The sequence below is a fragment of the Pezoporus occidentalis genome, unplaced genomic scaffold, assembly GCF_034315485.1.
Source record: "Pezoporus occidentalis ecotype Australia unplaced genomic scaffold, CSIRO_AGI_Poc_V1 ctg83, whole genome shotgun sequence".
Classification (NCBI taxonomy): domain Eukaryota; kingdom Metazoa; phylum Chordata; class Aves; order Psittaciformes; family Psittacidae; genus Pezoporus; species Pezoporus occidentalis.
In genome coordinates, this window is record NW_026916192.1 from 1,212,440 (window position 1) to 1,230,617 (window position 18,178).

At 42.9% G+C, this 18,178-nt stretch overlaps 1 protein-coding gene across 1 annotated transcript in view; it reads right to left on the reverse strand.

Annotated features, from left to right (window-relative positions):
* Nucleotides 1-9,718: 9,718 nt before the first annotated feature.
* Nucleotides 9,719-18,178, reverse strand: part of AHCY (adenosylhomocysteinase) — a 28,110-nt gene continuing 19,650 nt past the window's right edge. The window contains exons 9-10 of the mRNA XM_062604070.1: nt 15,203-15,397; nt 9,719-10,712 (exon numbers count right to left, since the gene is read on the reverse strand). Coding sequence (XP_062460054.1) covers nt 10,581-10,712; nt 15,203-15,397 — 327 coding nt within the window. The 3' untranslated portion in view covers nt 9,719-10,580. The remainder of the gene's footprint in view (nt 10,713-15,202; nt 15,398-18,178) is intronic.

The following is an 18,178-nucleotide window of genomic DNA, read 5'->3' on the forward strand; positions in this document are numbered from 1 at the left end:
GATGCAGAAGCTGAACCAACAAAGTACAGGGTGGTGCATGTATGCAATGAAGGAAAAAGAAAGACCCTTTCATATGAGAATAAGGGATGTGGGTTTTAACACATATGAACATACTTTTCAGTATAGCATTTATGCATAGTGCATTTCCACAAATTTGACTTCTTAATAAGCCTTTTTTGTAACTAGAATTTATTAGAAAGAGGTTATGCTTTCTTTGACATTCACCTATTGCACCAAAGAATATATATAACCAAGTACTCTGAAACTGTTATTAGCCTTAGATTTCACTTTCCTGGGTAAAGATCATGTTGTATTGATAGGACACAGAAATCAGTAAAACATGTACACCTAATATTTTCTTCCTATATTTAGCTTGAACAGATATTTATATGAGGAGTCACTTGTAAATGTGAGAGTCCCCTAAGGGACCTATTTGAAATGTCATCAGCACACAGATAATAAAACAGAAACATAACAAAGATGAAGTGTTTAATTTTCAGTTGTCACATACCAAAATGTCTCCGCTGAAAACTAATTGGAATTCAAGCTTAGAGACAGACCCAGTAATGCTCTGTGACAGAGTCATTTTTTCCTAGAGAATAATGGAGTTTTCACCCCAATTATAGCCTAGTAGAATTTAGCACACATAAATCCCTATTAGCTTTTCCAGCTACTGGCCTATCTTTTGTGAACTTAAAACAGATACTGTATTTTCCCATCCAAAGTCCTGACTTGATTGCTTATTGTCACATGCAATGACCATAAAATCCAAGTTTATCCTGATGGATAAAACATATGGTAGAATTAAGATGTTAATGACTATGCCAAACTAGTTCTAAACACCTCTTAGTTTTCCACACTAATTACTGAAACTGGGTGACCCCAGAAGGAAAGCAAACACTGCCCATGTCAGATTCTGGGACCTTCTCACAAAAGGAAAGATTTTATGGAAGCTAGCACAATTCTGTCCAAGTTCTATAGATGAGTCAACAGTACTGTGATGCTGCTCTGACTGAGGGTGATGAGAGATTCAGTAAAGTCCCTCTGAGATGCAAAGATAGTGCTAATCTCATGATGAACTGAATTATAGGAAATTTGAATAACCAAACTGAGGAGCCAAGGAAGAACTTGCTCATGCCATGCCCAAAGCTGACTCTGTGGGAGCTCTGTTTTACAGTGCAAAAATAATATCATGTTAGTCCTAGAGCAAACATGCTTCTTGGCATACTGTGGGACACACTATGTGTGAGATATTGCAGTCTTCAGGTCACCCACTGTATGGGTGTAGGCAGTAAATGACATCCAAGGCCAATTCAAAAAATTATTAAAGCATAACATTTTTCATCAAAGCATTTCAAGTTGAATTCGACCATTCTGTGGCCAAAGAGACTCCATAAACACCCCAAATAGACTAATTCTGCTTTTGTTCACACCCAGCATCCTATTCAACTCCAAGAGTCATGACTGAGCTGCAGAATCAGTGCTGAAAACCAAAATAATTACAAAGGGACTCTCCTAACAAATGCATGAGCACTTCACATTTTCTTCTGTCTACTGCTGAGCTGTGAACTGTTGCCCTTCTGGACAGCCTTCTCCACAAAGGGATCTCAGCACATAGAAGAACTCTGGGTTTGAACTGAAACAGGGGAAGTTCAGGTTAGATATAAGGAAGAAGTTCTTTATTGTGAGGGTGCTGAGGCGCTGGCACAGGGTGCCCAGAGAAGCTGTGGCTGCCCCATCCCTGGCACTGTTAAAGGTCAGGTTGGACAGAGCCTTGGGCAACACGGTCTACTGTGAGGAGTCCCTGCCCGTGGCAGGGGTTGGAACTGGATGAGCTGAAGTTCCTTTCCAACCGAAACTGTTCTGTGACACTATGATTCTAAGAGCAATCCCTCACCCTCCAAATGCCCTTCTTAAATCTGTGGTGCCTGCAGATTACTTTCTGAGGCAATACAACTATTTTACTGGCAAACCTCTCAGATGATAGGCAGATGGCCAACACATCACTAAGTCCCTCTTCCACCTCTCCCAGAAGAAAAGGGAGGCTTTAGGCATTCCTGCAGCGAAATGGAAAAATACTACAATTGCTGCGCGGCAAACGCACATGTATTTCTATCCAGGAAATCCTTTCAGATGAAATCCTGGCCTGCAATAGGGGAGTCCTTAAACAGCTGCAATATTGTCATAACACAGTTCACATGTGGCATTCATTTAATACATGTAAAGGCAGGAAAAGACAAAAGTGTACCCTCCCTGGTGATCCAGTGCAGGCCCCTTTGAATCAGTGGAAATCTTCTATTGACTTTAATATACTTTAATAGCCATCTTCATTGCTCTCTCTCTACCACCATACCAGGTGGATTTAGCTAAGAACAGTGTTCTGGAGGTACCCTTGTTATTTTTGGCAGTTTCCTCAACTGAAATGTCATTTGTGATCTCATATGGGCTTCCCTTCACTCTGCACAGCTGCCTCCAGTAGGTAAATGACAGGATGATACAACTTACAACAGTAATAGCCATAAATTGACCATCAGAATTACACAGTCTCACTCTTCCTTGTGTTCTGTAACAAACAAGTGGCATTAAAGAAAGACTCAAACAAAACCCTAACAAATTCATTAAAGGCTGATGGTCTTCTACCTCTTGGTGAAAGATAGCAATTCTTTAAGTCTTCTAGAAAGGACATGGGAGCAGATGCATTTAAAGTAATTCAACAGCCAGGGGTCCCTCACTCTGAAAAGGCCTCAGAAATACCTGACAGATCCAGATCACTTGAAGCTAGCAGGTTTTAGTATTTAAAAGATGTCCTTACTATAAAGCTGTGATTCAATTCCTAAGAACTTCTCCATTTGGGAAGCAAATATTTCAAGCACTAAATGAGCATACCAGATGGTTTACTTCACTTTATTCTCTTCAACATGTTCAACATCCCTCCATCACGACAGCTTTCTTCTAAGTGCAAGGGTTTAGTCAAAGATGCCAATCCTTACCTACAAACCAGCATCTTGTTGGCAGGACAGACAACCTTGCAGGCAAAAGGCTTCAGTGTCAAAATGAGTCAGTTTTGGCAGGGTTATAAAGTGTCCAGTTGCTAATGAAATACATATAGGAATCAAGTTTTGGAGGGGAGGAAAACCAGGACCACCAAACATTTGTTCTGAGTAGAAACCAAGTCAATAATGCAAAACAGATACCTACAATAAGCACTGGCACAAAAAAAACCAAACCAAACAATCTGGGTGTCAGGCTGATTACAAACTTTTAAGGTGCTTGCAATATTGCAACTAAGATGCTGTTCAGTTTACTTCTAACATGTTGCTGCTCCATCAGGGAAAAGGAGCAAATGCCTATGAATGTGGCCCATTTAATATTCCCTTATGGAAACAACTTCTCAGTTAATGATACCAAAACCAGAGTGCTACAGAAAAGTAACAGGTTTGCTGAAAACTGTCTCTGGACTCTATAGATGGAACAAGAAGCAAAAACTTTGCTATAGACTTTCTAAATATCCTGAAGAGCTTAATTTCTCTGCTACAGCATTTCGGGGAATTAGACAAGCAGAAGGGATGTCAGTCCCCATCCAGTTCAAGAGAACGACTTGCTTTCTCTTCTTGCAGTCTTTTGCTTGGTTTTGCTTTCCCAAGTTGACATGCAAACCACAAGCACAAGGTTTAGTGATTTTTAAAGAAGAAAAACATGCTCAATTGTAATTGATGCTTCTGATAGCTGTGCAAAGCTGCCCAGTGGCAAACAATGCTACTGCAAAAACCACTGGGGCTTTACAGTGTATATTTACTACATTTATCTTAACAAAACAGCCCCAAAGGCTAAAAACCACAACTGGCTTCTGAGAAAGTTCGTATCATCTTCAAGAACCGCTGCTACGAGAACAAGCTCAGTCACGAAACAGAGTCACCACTGGAATAATTTACCCACCCTTTGTTCTTGGCTCATAGGGATCCATACTTCCTAGTGCTATCTGTAGGCCTCCATCAATCTCCACTTCACAGAACATCTAGCCATGCCAAAAAACCCCCCACAACAGGGCCTAGCAGGACTGCAAAGCAAATCAGTTGCTTTCTAAAAATCATGGAGATGAGTGTATCTGCTTCAGATAAATGGAGAAAACTGTACAGCCTGTACTCTTTTATCACTTCTGACTCAACAGGGGAGGAAAAACGGAGACAAGAGTTGCCATATATAAAAGAACAGCATTTTCACTGGTAACATTAATAGAAAATTAATCTGAAAGACATTTGAGGAAATACATGATTACGCTTTTTGACCAAATCAGAGAGCTGTCTACAGACTAGTCATCACTAATTTTATTTTAGCACGAGGTTCAATCATTTTGCAGGGGCAGAGCTCAAAGACTCATCACCATCCCGGGACAGCCCAACCACATTAAAGGCCAGTGGAAGCTACTGAAGATGTTAAAAATCAAACTGAAATTGGACATAGCATTAAACAAGAACTTTTGCCAGTGTGGTAACCACGTCTAGTTTACCACGACTTTATTAATGGGGTTTTAACCCTTATCTAATTAAAAATCCCTGATAAAATTAGTAGCTAGGAATGGCTAAATTTGAGGAACAGCTATAAACTAGAGTGGATTTAGGCATTTCCCAGTTCTCCGCCAGCGCTTGCCAGTATTTCGGGAGCTGTAAATCTGAGTCAATTCCTATTTTGTGAAGAAGAGCACGTTACCTGTCCACATTCCTCTGACATCCAGTACACACCTTCCCAAACTGGACCTCATTCATGCACAGTCAGAAATCTCACATTTTTGTCTTTCAAAATGAGCCTGCAAACAAGACTGGAAGAAGAGGCTAATGAACTGGAAGCAGGGCAGGCTGCTCTAAGACTTACTACATTTTGTCGGCCAGGTTGAGGACATGAGCCCGATGAACTGAACCTCCTCACGGAACCTTTCACAGAAAACATGTGCAAGGTTACTGTTAAGTGCATCACCCATACACCAGAACTGAGTTTCACAAATTTGAGACTGAAACTTGCATTTCTTCCCCCTTCACACTCTCATCCCATCTCTCATCCCATCTCTGTATTCACAATACAGTGCAATAACCCATCTGCCACTCTCTGGGATCCTGCATTTCAGATCCAGAGAGCCTGTGGCTCACATATTACTCTATGTGACATTTTCTGTGCAGTCACAAAAGTGAGAAAAGCTGTAGACTGTCACTGTCCTATGACTCACCATGCCAGATGTGGAATGCCATGAGCTGACACAGGGAGGGGGTTTCAATGCTGGGCTCTCTTCAGTGCTATTGCTCTTCATTCATCAGCTCCTGCTGAAACCATTGCAAGATAATCACAGTAGGACAGTTCTTGTTCAGGGAATCGAGATGCTAAACCACAGGCTAGGCTGAATACTGAATTGATTGCACGTAGATTAAAGACAGAAAAAAAGAGAAAACAGCTAAAAACTAAGTTGTAAATAATGTACCAAAACTCTCAGTGACAGCTCTTGCCAACAAAAAGCCAGGGAGCAATAAGGCTAAGTGATTTCACAAAATAACTTCATTTAGAAAGTTCATCGAGTCTAGCCATTAGCCCAGCACTGCCAAGAGCACCACTACACCACATCCCTCAGCGCTACATCTACACACCTTTTCAGTAGCTGCAAGGGTGGTGATTCTGCCACTTCCCTGTTCCTATGCTTGACAACCCTTTTGGTGAAGAAATTTTTCCTAATGCCAAATCTAAACCTCCTCTCGTGCAACTTGAGGTTGTTTCCCCTTGTCCTATTTCTTGCTGGCTGGGAGAAGAGATCAATCCCCATCTCACTCCATCCTCCTGTCAGGCAGCTGTAGAGATTGATAAGGTCCCCCCCGCCGAGCCTTCTCTTCTCCAGACTAAACCCCCCCAAGGTCCCTCAGCCATTTCCCATCACACTTGTGCTCCAGGCCCTGCTCCAGCACCTCAGTGTCTCTCTTGTAGTGAGGGACCCAGAACTGAACACAGGATTCAAACTACGGCCCCCACCAGTGCAGGGGGACGATCACTGCCCTGGTCCTCCTGGCCACACTATTGCTGATACAGGCCAGGATGCTGGTGGCCTTCTTAGCCATCTTCAATAGGAATCAAACACCTGTAGAAAAATTAACATAAGGAATGAGGGAATAAGGACATGAGATAACAATATATATTTGATGACCCCTGTTTAGGAAGAGCCTGCTGAGCTGTACCTAAACAACAGCTACAGTGCACAGAAGCAGCTGAACAAAAATATCTAACCCCCTCTTGTGTTAACACTGCCAATTCCCAAACCAGACTGTTGACGGGCACTGGGCACAGTGTTTCTGCTGCAGTCAGCACTAAACCACAACTACACTGCAGACAGTGGAACAGAAATTCTGTCAATGGTTTTATTAGGATCTGTGTTTGACCATCCTCTCCAACCAATAAAACAGAAGACCTAGCAGGATATATTCCAAATATAAATTTTGTATTTTATCACCTCAAACCATGTTTCACGCAAATTCCCACACTGTTAATTTGCTGAAACTACTATATTTTCAGCAGTAAATCAGACTTTTGAGAGTGTGATCAATGACCATGCTCTGCTAAGCAGTCACTCAACAGTTCCTCCTCACGGTGATGCTTTAGCACCCTTGCCCAGAGCCTTTGGAATGCAGATGAACTGTTTCAGACCTGGTCAAGCTGCTAGTGTCTGGACACTTCCATCAAGATTCACAGACAAGTCAGGGTAGCAGATCAGGACATTCTATTGTTTCTCTTTATCCTCATTACAGATTGCTTGCAGAATTCATCTGTTTAATGGGTAGAGAAATCCGTGTGTATATATATATATATAAACACACACAGAGTTTTCCTTGGAAAGACTTGAGGGTTTGTTGTTGTTAGCTTTTAGGGGCAGCAGCTCCCGAGTTTCAGAAAGTGTTTCTAGTGAGAGATTCTGCATGTAAAACTGTGCCTGGAAAGCCCAATGCAAAATCTGGAGTTTGAACTCTACCCCTCTGGCATCTGCTGGAAGGGCAATAGGTTTGTGCACAAGCAATGCAGGAGATTTATGGAGACCATCGGGGCCAACTTCTTGACACAAGTATCAAAGAGCCAACTAAGGGAGATGCTGCTGGACCCGTTACTCCAAAAAAAACTCCAAAACTGTTTAGAGATGGAAAGGTGGAGGCAGTCTTTCCTCCAGAGACTGTGAAATGTAAGGTCCTTGCCTGCCCACACAGCAAAGCAGCCAAACTTTATCCAGAGCTGTACCAACAAAAGCAGATTATCTTGTTTGGTACTTCAACAACACCTGCACCATTTTCACTCCCCAGTATAATAATGACACTGACACAGCTGAAAGCATCCATCTGCATACAGAGGACCACTAAGATGATGAGGGAACTGAAGCACAGAGACTAAACTTGGGTTTATCCAACCTAGAGAAAAGTAAAGGGGAATTTATTGCTGCCTGTGACTACCTAATGCAAGCCTGTAATGAAGATGGAAGTAGATACTTCTCAGAGGGATAAAATGAGAAGCAATGAACAGAGGCTGCAGCATAGGAAACTCCAGTTAAATGTACAGGAGAATATTTTCATCTAGAATGTGGTCAAATATTGGGAGACAAGCCTAAGGAGGTTTGTGATCTCTGTCTCCAGAGACAACCAAAACTCACACAGGCAAGCTGATCTCCAACCTGATACAATTGGCCCTGGTATGAGAACAGGGATGAACCAGAGATTTCTAGGTAGCCATTCACAGAATCCCAAGGGTTGGAAGGGACCTCAAAAGATCTAGTCCAACCCTCCTGCAAGAGCAGGGTAACCTAGAGTACATCACACAGGAACTTGTCCAGGCAGGCCTTGCATATCTTCAACGTAGGAGACTCCACAACCCCCCTGGGCAACCTGTTCCAGTGATCTGTCACTCTCACAGTAAAGAAATTTGTCCTGATGTTCACATGGAACCTCCTATGCTCCAGTTTACACCCATTGCCCCTTGTCCTATCACGGACATCACTGAAAAAAAACCTCGCTCCATCACCCTGACACTCACCCTTTACACATTTGTAAACATTGATGAGGTCACCCCTCAGTCTCCTCTTCTCCAAGCTAAAGAGTCCCAGCTCCCTCAGCCTCTCCTCATAAGGGAGATGTTCCATTCCCTCAATCATCTTTGTAGCTCTGCGCTGGACTCTTTCAAGCAATTCCCTGTCCTTCTTGAACTGAGGGGCCCAGAACTGGACACAATATTCCAAATGCGGCCTCACCAAGGCAGGGTAGAGGGGGAGGAGAACCTCTCTTGACCTACTAAGCACACCCTTTCTAATGCACCCCAGGATGCCATTGGCCTTCTTGGCCACAAGGGCACATTGCTGGCTCATGGTCATCCTCCTATCCACCAGGACCCCCAGGTCCCCTTCCCCTTCACTACTGTCCAGCAGGTCAGCCCCCAACCTGTACTGGTACATGGGGTTGTTCTTCCCCAAATGCAAGACTCTACACTTGCCCTTGTTGAATTTCATCAAGTTCCTCTCCACCCACCTCTCCAGCCTGTCCAGGTCTCACTGAATGGCAACACAGCCCTCTGGTGTGTCAGCCACTCCTCCCAGTTCAGTATCATCAGCAAACTTGCTGAGGGTACATTCAGTTCCCTCATCCAGGTCGCTGATGAAAATATCAAACAGCACTGGTCCCAGCACCGACCCCTGAGGGACTCCACTAGTCACAGACCTCCAGCTACATTCTGCCCCATTGACCACAGCTGCCTTCTTCCTTCCAACCAGTTCTTGATCCACCTCACTACCTGATCATCAAGCCCACACTTCCTTAGCTTAGCTTCCAACTGAATTATTCTATGAATTCATGATCCAAGTTCACAGCAGAATTACAACCCTGTATTTCAGAATAGCAGATGTTCAGCTGAGAAATAGGTGTAGAGAAGCCAAAGCCCAGCTCTGGAAACTAATGAATGATAACACCCAGTCCTTGTTTTTATTGCATTTGCTTTACAATGACATTTTGTCATCATTGTGCTCTGTGACAGAAGGTGACCACTACCTACATTTAGATGTGTACTACAACTGTGTATAGCTCAGTGTATATATGCAAGTTTAAAAGATAATCCTCACTACTGATTATGGAATCATTTATAGCAGCTTTGTGGGACCCAAATTCAAACTGGTACTTTTTAGAGGTCAACACAAAACAAAGCAATGAAAATATGCTGCATCCAGATTAACACCTTGTGTACTAATCCCTCTTTTTCTTCCTCCAGCAGTTCGTACTCTACACCATCAGTTTTAATGGCTGACATCACACCTGGTGCTTGAATGAATGAATCTCAGTGCACTTGAAGCATGCTTTATCATGCCAAACCATTCATCTTCTTGCATCTGGAAACAGAGGTAGCCTCCTGTATATTACTCACTGCTGAATAGTGTCAAGAGAGGACTTTCATGACATATTGAGATAAGCAGGTGGTGAGAGGGAGAAGAGTGTTTTTCCTGTAAGATTCAACCCCTCAAATATTTCAGTAACCCGAGAAGTAGCTTTTCCCAGCTCACGTATATGGTGCAGGCTAGCCACAGCACTGGCTTTTGCCTTAAGGAAACCCCATGTAGACACATTACCTATTTTCAGTAGCTTCAGGATCATACAGAGCATCCAAAAGCATCTCAGTATACAAACCATACAGAGCAAATCCAAAGCATCTCACTATACAAACCAAATCAGGCCACAGTCAGATCTTTAATAAAAGCACTTTTGAGTCAGTGACAAACAAGATACAGCAGACATGACAACTCAAAAAAAAAGAAATCAAGTTGGGGGTAGAAGTGTGCTGCTGGTGTTTCCAGAGGATTGAACAAGGTCCCTAAACCTAACCATCCCCTCAGTGGCTTCTCAGCCATTCACAACACACTAGAAGGCTGCTAAAAAAAAGTCACTCTTGCCTCACCCCTCTTCAAGTTGGTACAGAAGAAGCAAAGAAGGTCAGTGTTCTATCAAAAACTGATGGAGTAAATTAATCCAGAAAAAAAAACAAATCCTCCAATTCTAATCTCAGAGTAGGAGGTTAAGTTGACTTGACAGGAGACCAAACATACACTCCTCCTTACTTCCTCCAGATTCACAACATGCACTTCAGTTAGGGCACCTCTGTGGAGAGAACCCAGACACTGCCAGCCTCCTAATGTTAAGGATGCACCTAATTCGAGCAGGGCATGTCAGAAAGCATCTCCCTCTAGACACTGTTCCCCATCTTACTGGTTGGCCACTCTAGAGGCTGTCACGTATTTGACAAGACTACACATTTTCATTTAGCAATCTTGTCCTGCTCCCCGTACGCGGATACCAGAAGCCAATAAAAATGGTACAGGATCCTTTTCACAATAACATTAGCCAAGTAACCAATTCAATTCCAAGAGTCAGAGTGATCCTCTTAAACAAACAAGGCCCTGAAGCTCCTTTGGTAAGGGGAGAAGTTCTGCAGCACTGGGAGGATAACGGCAAAGGACTTGTTCTCAGAAGCCCAGCACACACAAGCTTTGGAAGGTTGTATCTCTGCTTTGGTCTTTGGGTAGTGCCACCTGTTCAGTATCTGTAGTGGTCTGGCTTGAATGGCCCATCTCTTGATAAGCCAAGGTATTTGGCCTGTTTGTCACTCAGCTTTGTCAGCTTCACACATAGTTTATCCAGATGAGCAGCAGCCACAGCTTCATCCAGCTGGAAAACAAAACACTGAGGTGAGAATTTTTGCAGAGTAAGTTAGTTCAGGAAGTCATGGTAAGTAGTAAGACAAGAATGTGAAAAATATGTAACAGCTACATGGAGGACTTTGACTGACACAGATGAACAGTCAGACAGCTCTTTTCTGGCTAATATACCTCACCTGCTTAAGCGCAGAGGTATCTGCTTTCAGCACAGAACTGCGTTTAGATGGAAAAGGCCCAAGCTTTTGAGGGAGTAAAATAAAGCTTAAAATGAGACAGAGGACTCGATTAAGTCCATTTCTATCTTATTAACACAATCACATCCATACAACAAGTAAAGAACGCAGATAATCTATTCAGAGACAACAATATTCAGTTGGATAGAATGGTAAAGCCCCAGTCATGTTTCCACTATGAAGGCACCTCAACACACTAGGCTATCATAGAATCATACAATCCTTAAGGTTGGAAAGGACCTTAAGATCATCAAGTTCCAACCCCCCTGCCATGGGCAGGGACACCTTACAGTTTCAAATAATTTTAGAGAAGGATGTGGGGGTATTGGTTGACTGGAAGCTCCCCATGACCCAGCTTCAGTGTGTGCTTGAGCCCACAGCCCCCCCATGTGCTGGGCTGCACCCCCAGAGTGTGAGCAGCAGCTCAGAGAGGGGATTCTGCCCCTCTGATGTGCTCTGGGGAGACCCCCCCTGCAGCCCTGATCCAGCCCTAGGGCAGCAGCACAAGAGGGACGTGGAGCTGTTGGAGAGAGTGCAGAGGAGGCCACGGAGATGCTGCTAGGGCTGGAGCAGCTCTGCTCTGGAGCCAGGCTGAGAGAGCTGGGCTGGGTCAGCCTGGAAAAGAGAAGGCTCCTGAAGGGGAGACCTGAGAGCAGCTCCAGTGCCTAAAGGGGCTGCAGGAAACCTGGAGAGGAAGTATCTAAAAATACTTGAAAATAATATTTGGGATTTCTAAGTACTTCATGTTTTATGGGATTATAGATTATATATTTATAGGGCTTCTGACAAGGGCTTGTAGGAACAGGACAAGGGGGAATGGCTTTCACCTGCCAGAGGGGAGACTGAGACGAGCTCTTAGGCAGAAGCTCTTCCCTGTGAGGGTGCTGAGGCGCTGGCACAGGGTGCCCAGAGAAGCTGTGGCTGCCTCATGCCTGGCAGTGTTCAAGGGCAGGTTGGACAGGGCTTGGAGCAAGCTGGAAGGTGTCCCTGCCCGTGGCAGGGGTTGGAACTGGATGAGCTTTAAGGTCCCTTCCAACACAAACCATTCTATGATTCTGCAAGTTCTAATACTGGAAGAATGCATCTCCTTTCCAGATATCCCCATTTTAGGCATACATGTATTAAACAATTCATTCCATAATCATTAATTTAGCAAGAATGCTAGTATCTATTGGCAATGTCTTCATTAAAGAAAAAGCCGAGGTTGGCTGCAGGACACAGGCTCAGAAATGTTGATATACTTTACCCCACACGTGCAAGGCAGACATGCAAACTCAAAGGACAGAAAAAATATCTAAACTACAAGATAGTAAAGTATCACAGGGGATAGGTAAGAGAGTCCAAAACCACTAGAATAACAAACTAGCTGCTATGTCAGAGGGGAATGTAAGAGCCATAAAGGATATTCAAAGATAGAAAGGATAACCCTAAGAAGAGATCAGCTGCTGCTACAACAGAAGGACAAGTTTTACCACCATTTGTAATTCCTGCAAATTACAAGTAATCATTGCTAAGAAAACAGAAGATAAGTCTAAATTCCAGCAGCACAGGGAAGACTGGCAGTACTTCCCCCATACAAGTTAAATACATGCCAAAGGCTGCAATATATTTGAAGGGCAATAAATCAACAAAACAATCAAGGGCAAGATCTTCAGCTTGTGTGAAACATCATGTCCTAAATGATTCAGTAGCTAGTTCTAGATTTCCCACTCAAAGGGAGTGTGGCAACTACCTTGAATAATCCCATTGCAACGAACCAGATAAAAAGCTACTGTACAGAGTACCGTTATATAGAGCGTAATTCACTGCAGACCAACCTGCTCATAGTAATATGGAAATGACAACCTCTCTTGAGCACCAACACAGCCAAAGATGTACAAGGCAAAATTAAAAACGTAAGATGAAGTGGTTGAAGAACGTGGGAGTGAACCATGGAAGCTATTGAACACTACATTAGGGTCAGGAAAAAAAAAAATCTTAAAAGAAAAAGCCAACTGGAAGGACTGTGTTTAGAAGGGAAACAAGTCCTGAAGCTTAGCAGATCCTGCCAAAAAAAACCAAAAGAGGATTAAAAATGGAATGCGTATCTGGTTGATTAGAGTGACATGTGACAATCCGATGAGTGTATTTCCCAGCAAGTTTAAGACAAATTACACCCACTTGAAAAGCAACTGAGTCCCTGACACTCCCAGATCAGGTTCTCAGGTTCTCAGAGAGAAGCTGTTTCAGAGCTGCTTCAGCTTGGGGCCTTCAAGATTTAGATGAAAAGCTACACAAATTTAGATGAAAGTAAGCTGACATTCTATCCTGGTTTTGCCTGGGATAAAGTTAATTTCCTTCCTAGTAGCTGGTGCAGTGCTGTGTTTTGGCTTTAGTCTGAGAACAATGCAGATAATACACCAATGTTTTAGTTATTGCTAAGTAATGCTTACCTCAATCAAGGACTTTTCAGTCTCATGCTATGCTAGTGAGGAGGGGCGCAAGAAGCCAGGAGGGAGCAGAGACAGGACACCTGACCCCAGGTAGCCAAAAGGGTACCACAGCTCATCATACCCAGTACAGAAACTGGGGCAGTCAGCTGGGAGGAGCCTACTGCTGCTCAGGTTGGACTGGGTATTAGCCAGTGTGAGCAATTGTATTGTGCATCACTTTGTTTTCCTTTCCCCTTTTTAGCTTTATATTCTCTCCCCTTGTTATTTCCTTTATTAGTAGTAGTACTATTATATTGTGCTTCAGTTATTTAACTGTTCTTATCTCAACCTACATTCTTTCAGTTCTCCTTCCAATCCAGGGGGTAAGCAAGCAGCTGTATGGTACTTAGTTGCAGGCTGTGTTAAACTACAACACATTCTTACCTTAAAATCAGATAGCTGAGTATGACAATGCACAGAGTCAGTGCCAAGATCATGGACAGAACAGTTTGCCTGGATCTCGAGGAACACACATGGCAGAAATGTGTGCATGTTTGTAATAGCTTATCAAAGCAATATCTTGCAGTCAAAAAAAAGTGCAATATAAGGTACTTGGTAATTCTTGAATTTTACATTTGGACCTCAAAGCTACTACGCAGAACAAGGAAAGATATTAGCCAGAAAATTCTCAGGGAAAGCTCTTCTGCCCATCTTTAGTTGATTCTGACAAGGCAAATCTTTTATTCTTTGAAATTCTCTATGGAGAGCAGAGGGTAAAAAAAGCACTTTATCACAGCACATGAACCTGAAGAGATCACTGCCATATGATCCACTAACATGCAATCCCATTTCTAAGTAACTGATCTGGCCATTATTTCTCATTTCCAGTTCAAGTACGCTAAAAATTGTTCTTCAGGAGAAGTATGAAGCCACATTTTATTAGCATTGCACTACTATTTTCACGACAATTGTCAACAAAACTTTTCCTTTGAAGCTCATGTGTCAGCTTGCTGATCAACTCCTATGCTGTATTTCTGGTATGCTTTCATTAACATGGTTTTGGAGGCTTAAGTCCTTCAGCAAGCACTCCAAAAGTAAGCCCAAACATATACATCTCACTTCCCAAATGAAAAGTATTTTCACATTTAATCTCACACATGGTTTCATTCCAAAGGCAGTGGAATCTAACTCCAGCATCTTTTTTAATGACTATCTCAAGTTCTCAGGCTCTTTTGGAAAATTAAAGCCAGGTTCATTTTCTAAAAAGAATCTGTGAGTTATGACATGATCCAGATTTTTCCAAGAACACAGAATGATGAGATAAGTTTAAAGGGAAACCTGAGGGAATCTGTCATTAATATTTTGTGATGGTATTAGGACTGGGTTCTGATAAGCTCTGCTCAGGTGCAAATGGAACCCAGCAAAAGTGATTCCTAGTTTCATTCCAGCTTCAACTCTGCCACACTAGACTTTGCTGCTGGATGGGTGTGTGAAAGGTTGCTGTGAATACTGACATTCAGCAGGAGGAACAAGCTGGTTAGAAGAAGCTCCTTACTACCCTGAAACAGCACAGGGCTTCCCACCACCTTAGGGAAGAGCCCCAGGTGAAGCCAAAAAGGGACTGGACGCTCCTATCACAGGACAGGTAAGTCCCAGTTCCGCATGACATGTAAGCCACAGAAACCAGCCCACTTCAGACTCAGCAACGCAAAGCCAACCATCTGCAAACTGACAAAAGCTCCTTGCAGCAGCATTCAGTAGGAAAATGAACTCAAGGACAAACAAAACAAATGTACATGATCATATCTGAAGTTGACTTCCTTACAAACTTGCATCTTCCTGGTATTCTAACTCACCTTCTTTGGCAAGAAATGGACTCCAACAGCATATTTGTCACTATTGGTCCACAGCTCGATCTGTGCCAGCACCTGGTTGGTGAAGGAGTTGCTCATAACAAAGCTGGGGTGACCCATGGCACAGCCCAAGTTGACCAGTCGACCCTCTGCTAGCAGTATAATGTGGCGGCCATTCCTCAGTGTATAACGATCCACCTGGGTAGGAAAACACAAGAGCAGTGCTAGGTCAGGGTAAAGAAAGCATTTTAAATCATACAAAGCTTTGTGGGCTTTCTTGCAATTCAGAAGTATGCTTGCAATACAGACTTTGATAAAATTGAGACATCCCCTCTCTCAATTCCTCACCAATGTTTGTGAAGCTCACAGCTATTCTGGACTTTGCACATGAATTTTGGCATCTGCTTTTCATATTGAACCAGTTACCCAGTTCATGGGGCTCTTCCACATATGCGTTGTTTCAGATGGCTGTAGTGGGAAGCATGCTACTAGCAGTAAAATACAGCTCATATATGCCTAATTGTAACAAATGGTGTGGAAAACAGGAGACAAGAGGGAACACCTCGGCATCAAACAGTCCAGAGCCTTTGCATCTCACACAGGGGTAAAAGCCAGACTCCTCAGCCTGCTGAAACTGCTCCCATGTAACCCCTCCCACTCGCAAAAGGCCAATGCTCTACAGTATAACCAGCAGCTGTCCTAGCTTCTGCTGCACCCCCCTTTTTGCTGTCATGGGGCCAAAGACACAGTCCTCCATTCAGACTGACTTCCAAGCTATGCTGGGGACAACAGGACTCTGCACATAGAATCAAGTCTCAGATGAGCTAAGGAGAAGGGTCTCAGCTATATAAGAGTCCCACACAATTCAGGACATAATGTCACTTCATATGTGCCTCAGTTGTCTGGGCCAGATTAGGCTCCTGCAATGTTAAAAGTTAACTCTGCTTCTTATCTGTACCAGTTGCTATTCTCTCCCTTGTCTTCACCCCTGTAGGAGGTTACAGTATTAAAGCCCAGAATCAAGCATCAATATGGGCTATAAGTCGCAAGAAAATTCAGTACTCATTGGTATTTATTGGTCATGTTACACCAACCACAAGGGAGTAAAGCAAACCTTTGGAAAGACTTAAGAGCTAGTCAACAACCAACCTTGGACAAGGGTTAATGCTTTAGACCACTTACACTGTCATAGCAAAGCAACTATGAAATACTTAAAAGGGTTCCTCCCCACAGCTGTATTTATACTTTTAGTCTTATTTAAGTTATTTAATGTGAAGCAAACCACCCAGCACTCAATTTTAGTCTTAAAGCTTTGGCATATAAGTTAAAAGCCATGTGTAAAAAACTGTAACAGTACTGTCTTCTGAAAAGCCCATCTTTGTGCAGGTCCTTAGCAGAGATGTAATAAGTAAACCAAGAGAAAGGTAATAAGTAAATAAGATGTAATAAGTAAACCAAGAGAAATCATTTTACTGAACAGGTATTTTGCCTTCAGAGCAGGTCTGTGCCTCCACCTGTCTTCCCGAGTAATGCTTCAATCACAGCACTGTTTCTATTTCTTGGGTTCATAACACAAATTGCTTTTTGAGCACAGATGCTGACAGTAAGCACCCCAAATAGAAGCCTTAAACAATACTCTTACTTTCTCCTGTCCAAGGGCAGGACAGCAAGGTAGGGTTAGTAAGAACTTTCTCCACTGAGCAGCTGCAGTATTTCTTATGGATGCTGATTCATCACTATGGGCCACCAGTGACAGTGCTCAGTCCATTCAAAAAATACCATATGGGTTACTGTAAGATTATGAGAGGAAGAAATGAAACAAAGAAGGAAGCACTCATAAGGAAGAACACTAAAAACCCTGAGAACAGCTACAAGATTATATTTAAGATTTTACTTACAAGGTAGCAGTTGAGTACCTTTTCAGTTTTAAAGTCTGGGTGCTTTAGATGTCAGAATTTTATACCCATGTAATATCCACACAACTTGCACCTGGCCAGCTGCTCGCTTGGGCAGAGAATCACATACCTTCAGCAGCTCCTGACATGACTCAATCAATGCACAGGGTAACACAGAAAATGCAAATTAATGTATTCCTTCAGAAATAAATACCAAACAGCAGTGGTACCATCAGAGGCTTAAGTCAAAACTGTGGAAACACAGCTCATCTACGGACAGACAAACAGGCTGATCCATAAGCTCAAGAAATTGTTGTGGAAATAGAATTCAAGTTATATGAGCATTAAGTTCATCTCCACATTTACACAATGTCTCCTCCCTTTCCCCATCAGCATTTAGCTGCTCTGGACCTCCTGGCTGCTTTGCACATCATGATACAAAAAATTTATTTTCAGAGGCCAAGTTCATTGATCCCACCCTCACGCTTCCTTTCCCTCTAGAGCTGAGCTTGCACTACACGTCAGTTTCTAATACCAGAGCACAGCTGCAGAGGGCTGCAGTGCAAAATCATATTCAAAACAACCTGCCAACTCTTCAGCACTATTTCCTCCTTAACTGTACTTTGAAAGCAACCAATGAGTCAGAATGGCACAGTGTTTTCCTTTCCCAAGTATTAAACACTTCTTACACCAGCTCACTGCTTGTAAATGGAGACCATATGGTACTGAAAACTATCATGTGAGACACTTCCACAACTACTCTGTACCTCTAGCTGAAGTCTAGCAACCCTTAGCTCCAGTACTGATCCTCTGATCAACCAACAGGTGTCTTCCCAGGAGGTTAGAGATTTTTGCTCTTGACTTATATTCCCCTCCCTGCTACAAGATACAGAAAAAAGCTGCCAGGTCTTTAAGTATTTGGAGAGTTGGTATTATAAAACATAAGATACCTCAACTCAGAACACTGATGTGAAAACCACACCTGTTATTCTCAGGATAAGCACAACATCTCACACTTTTAACAAAGGTCTAGACTCCCGCTGAGGTCTCCAAAGAACTAGGGACAACATAACCACAGAAGCAT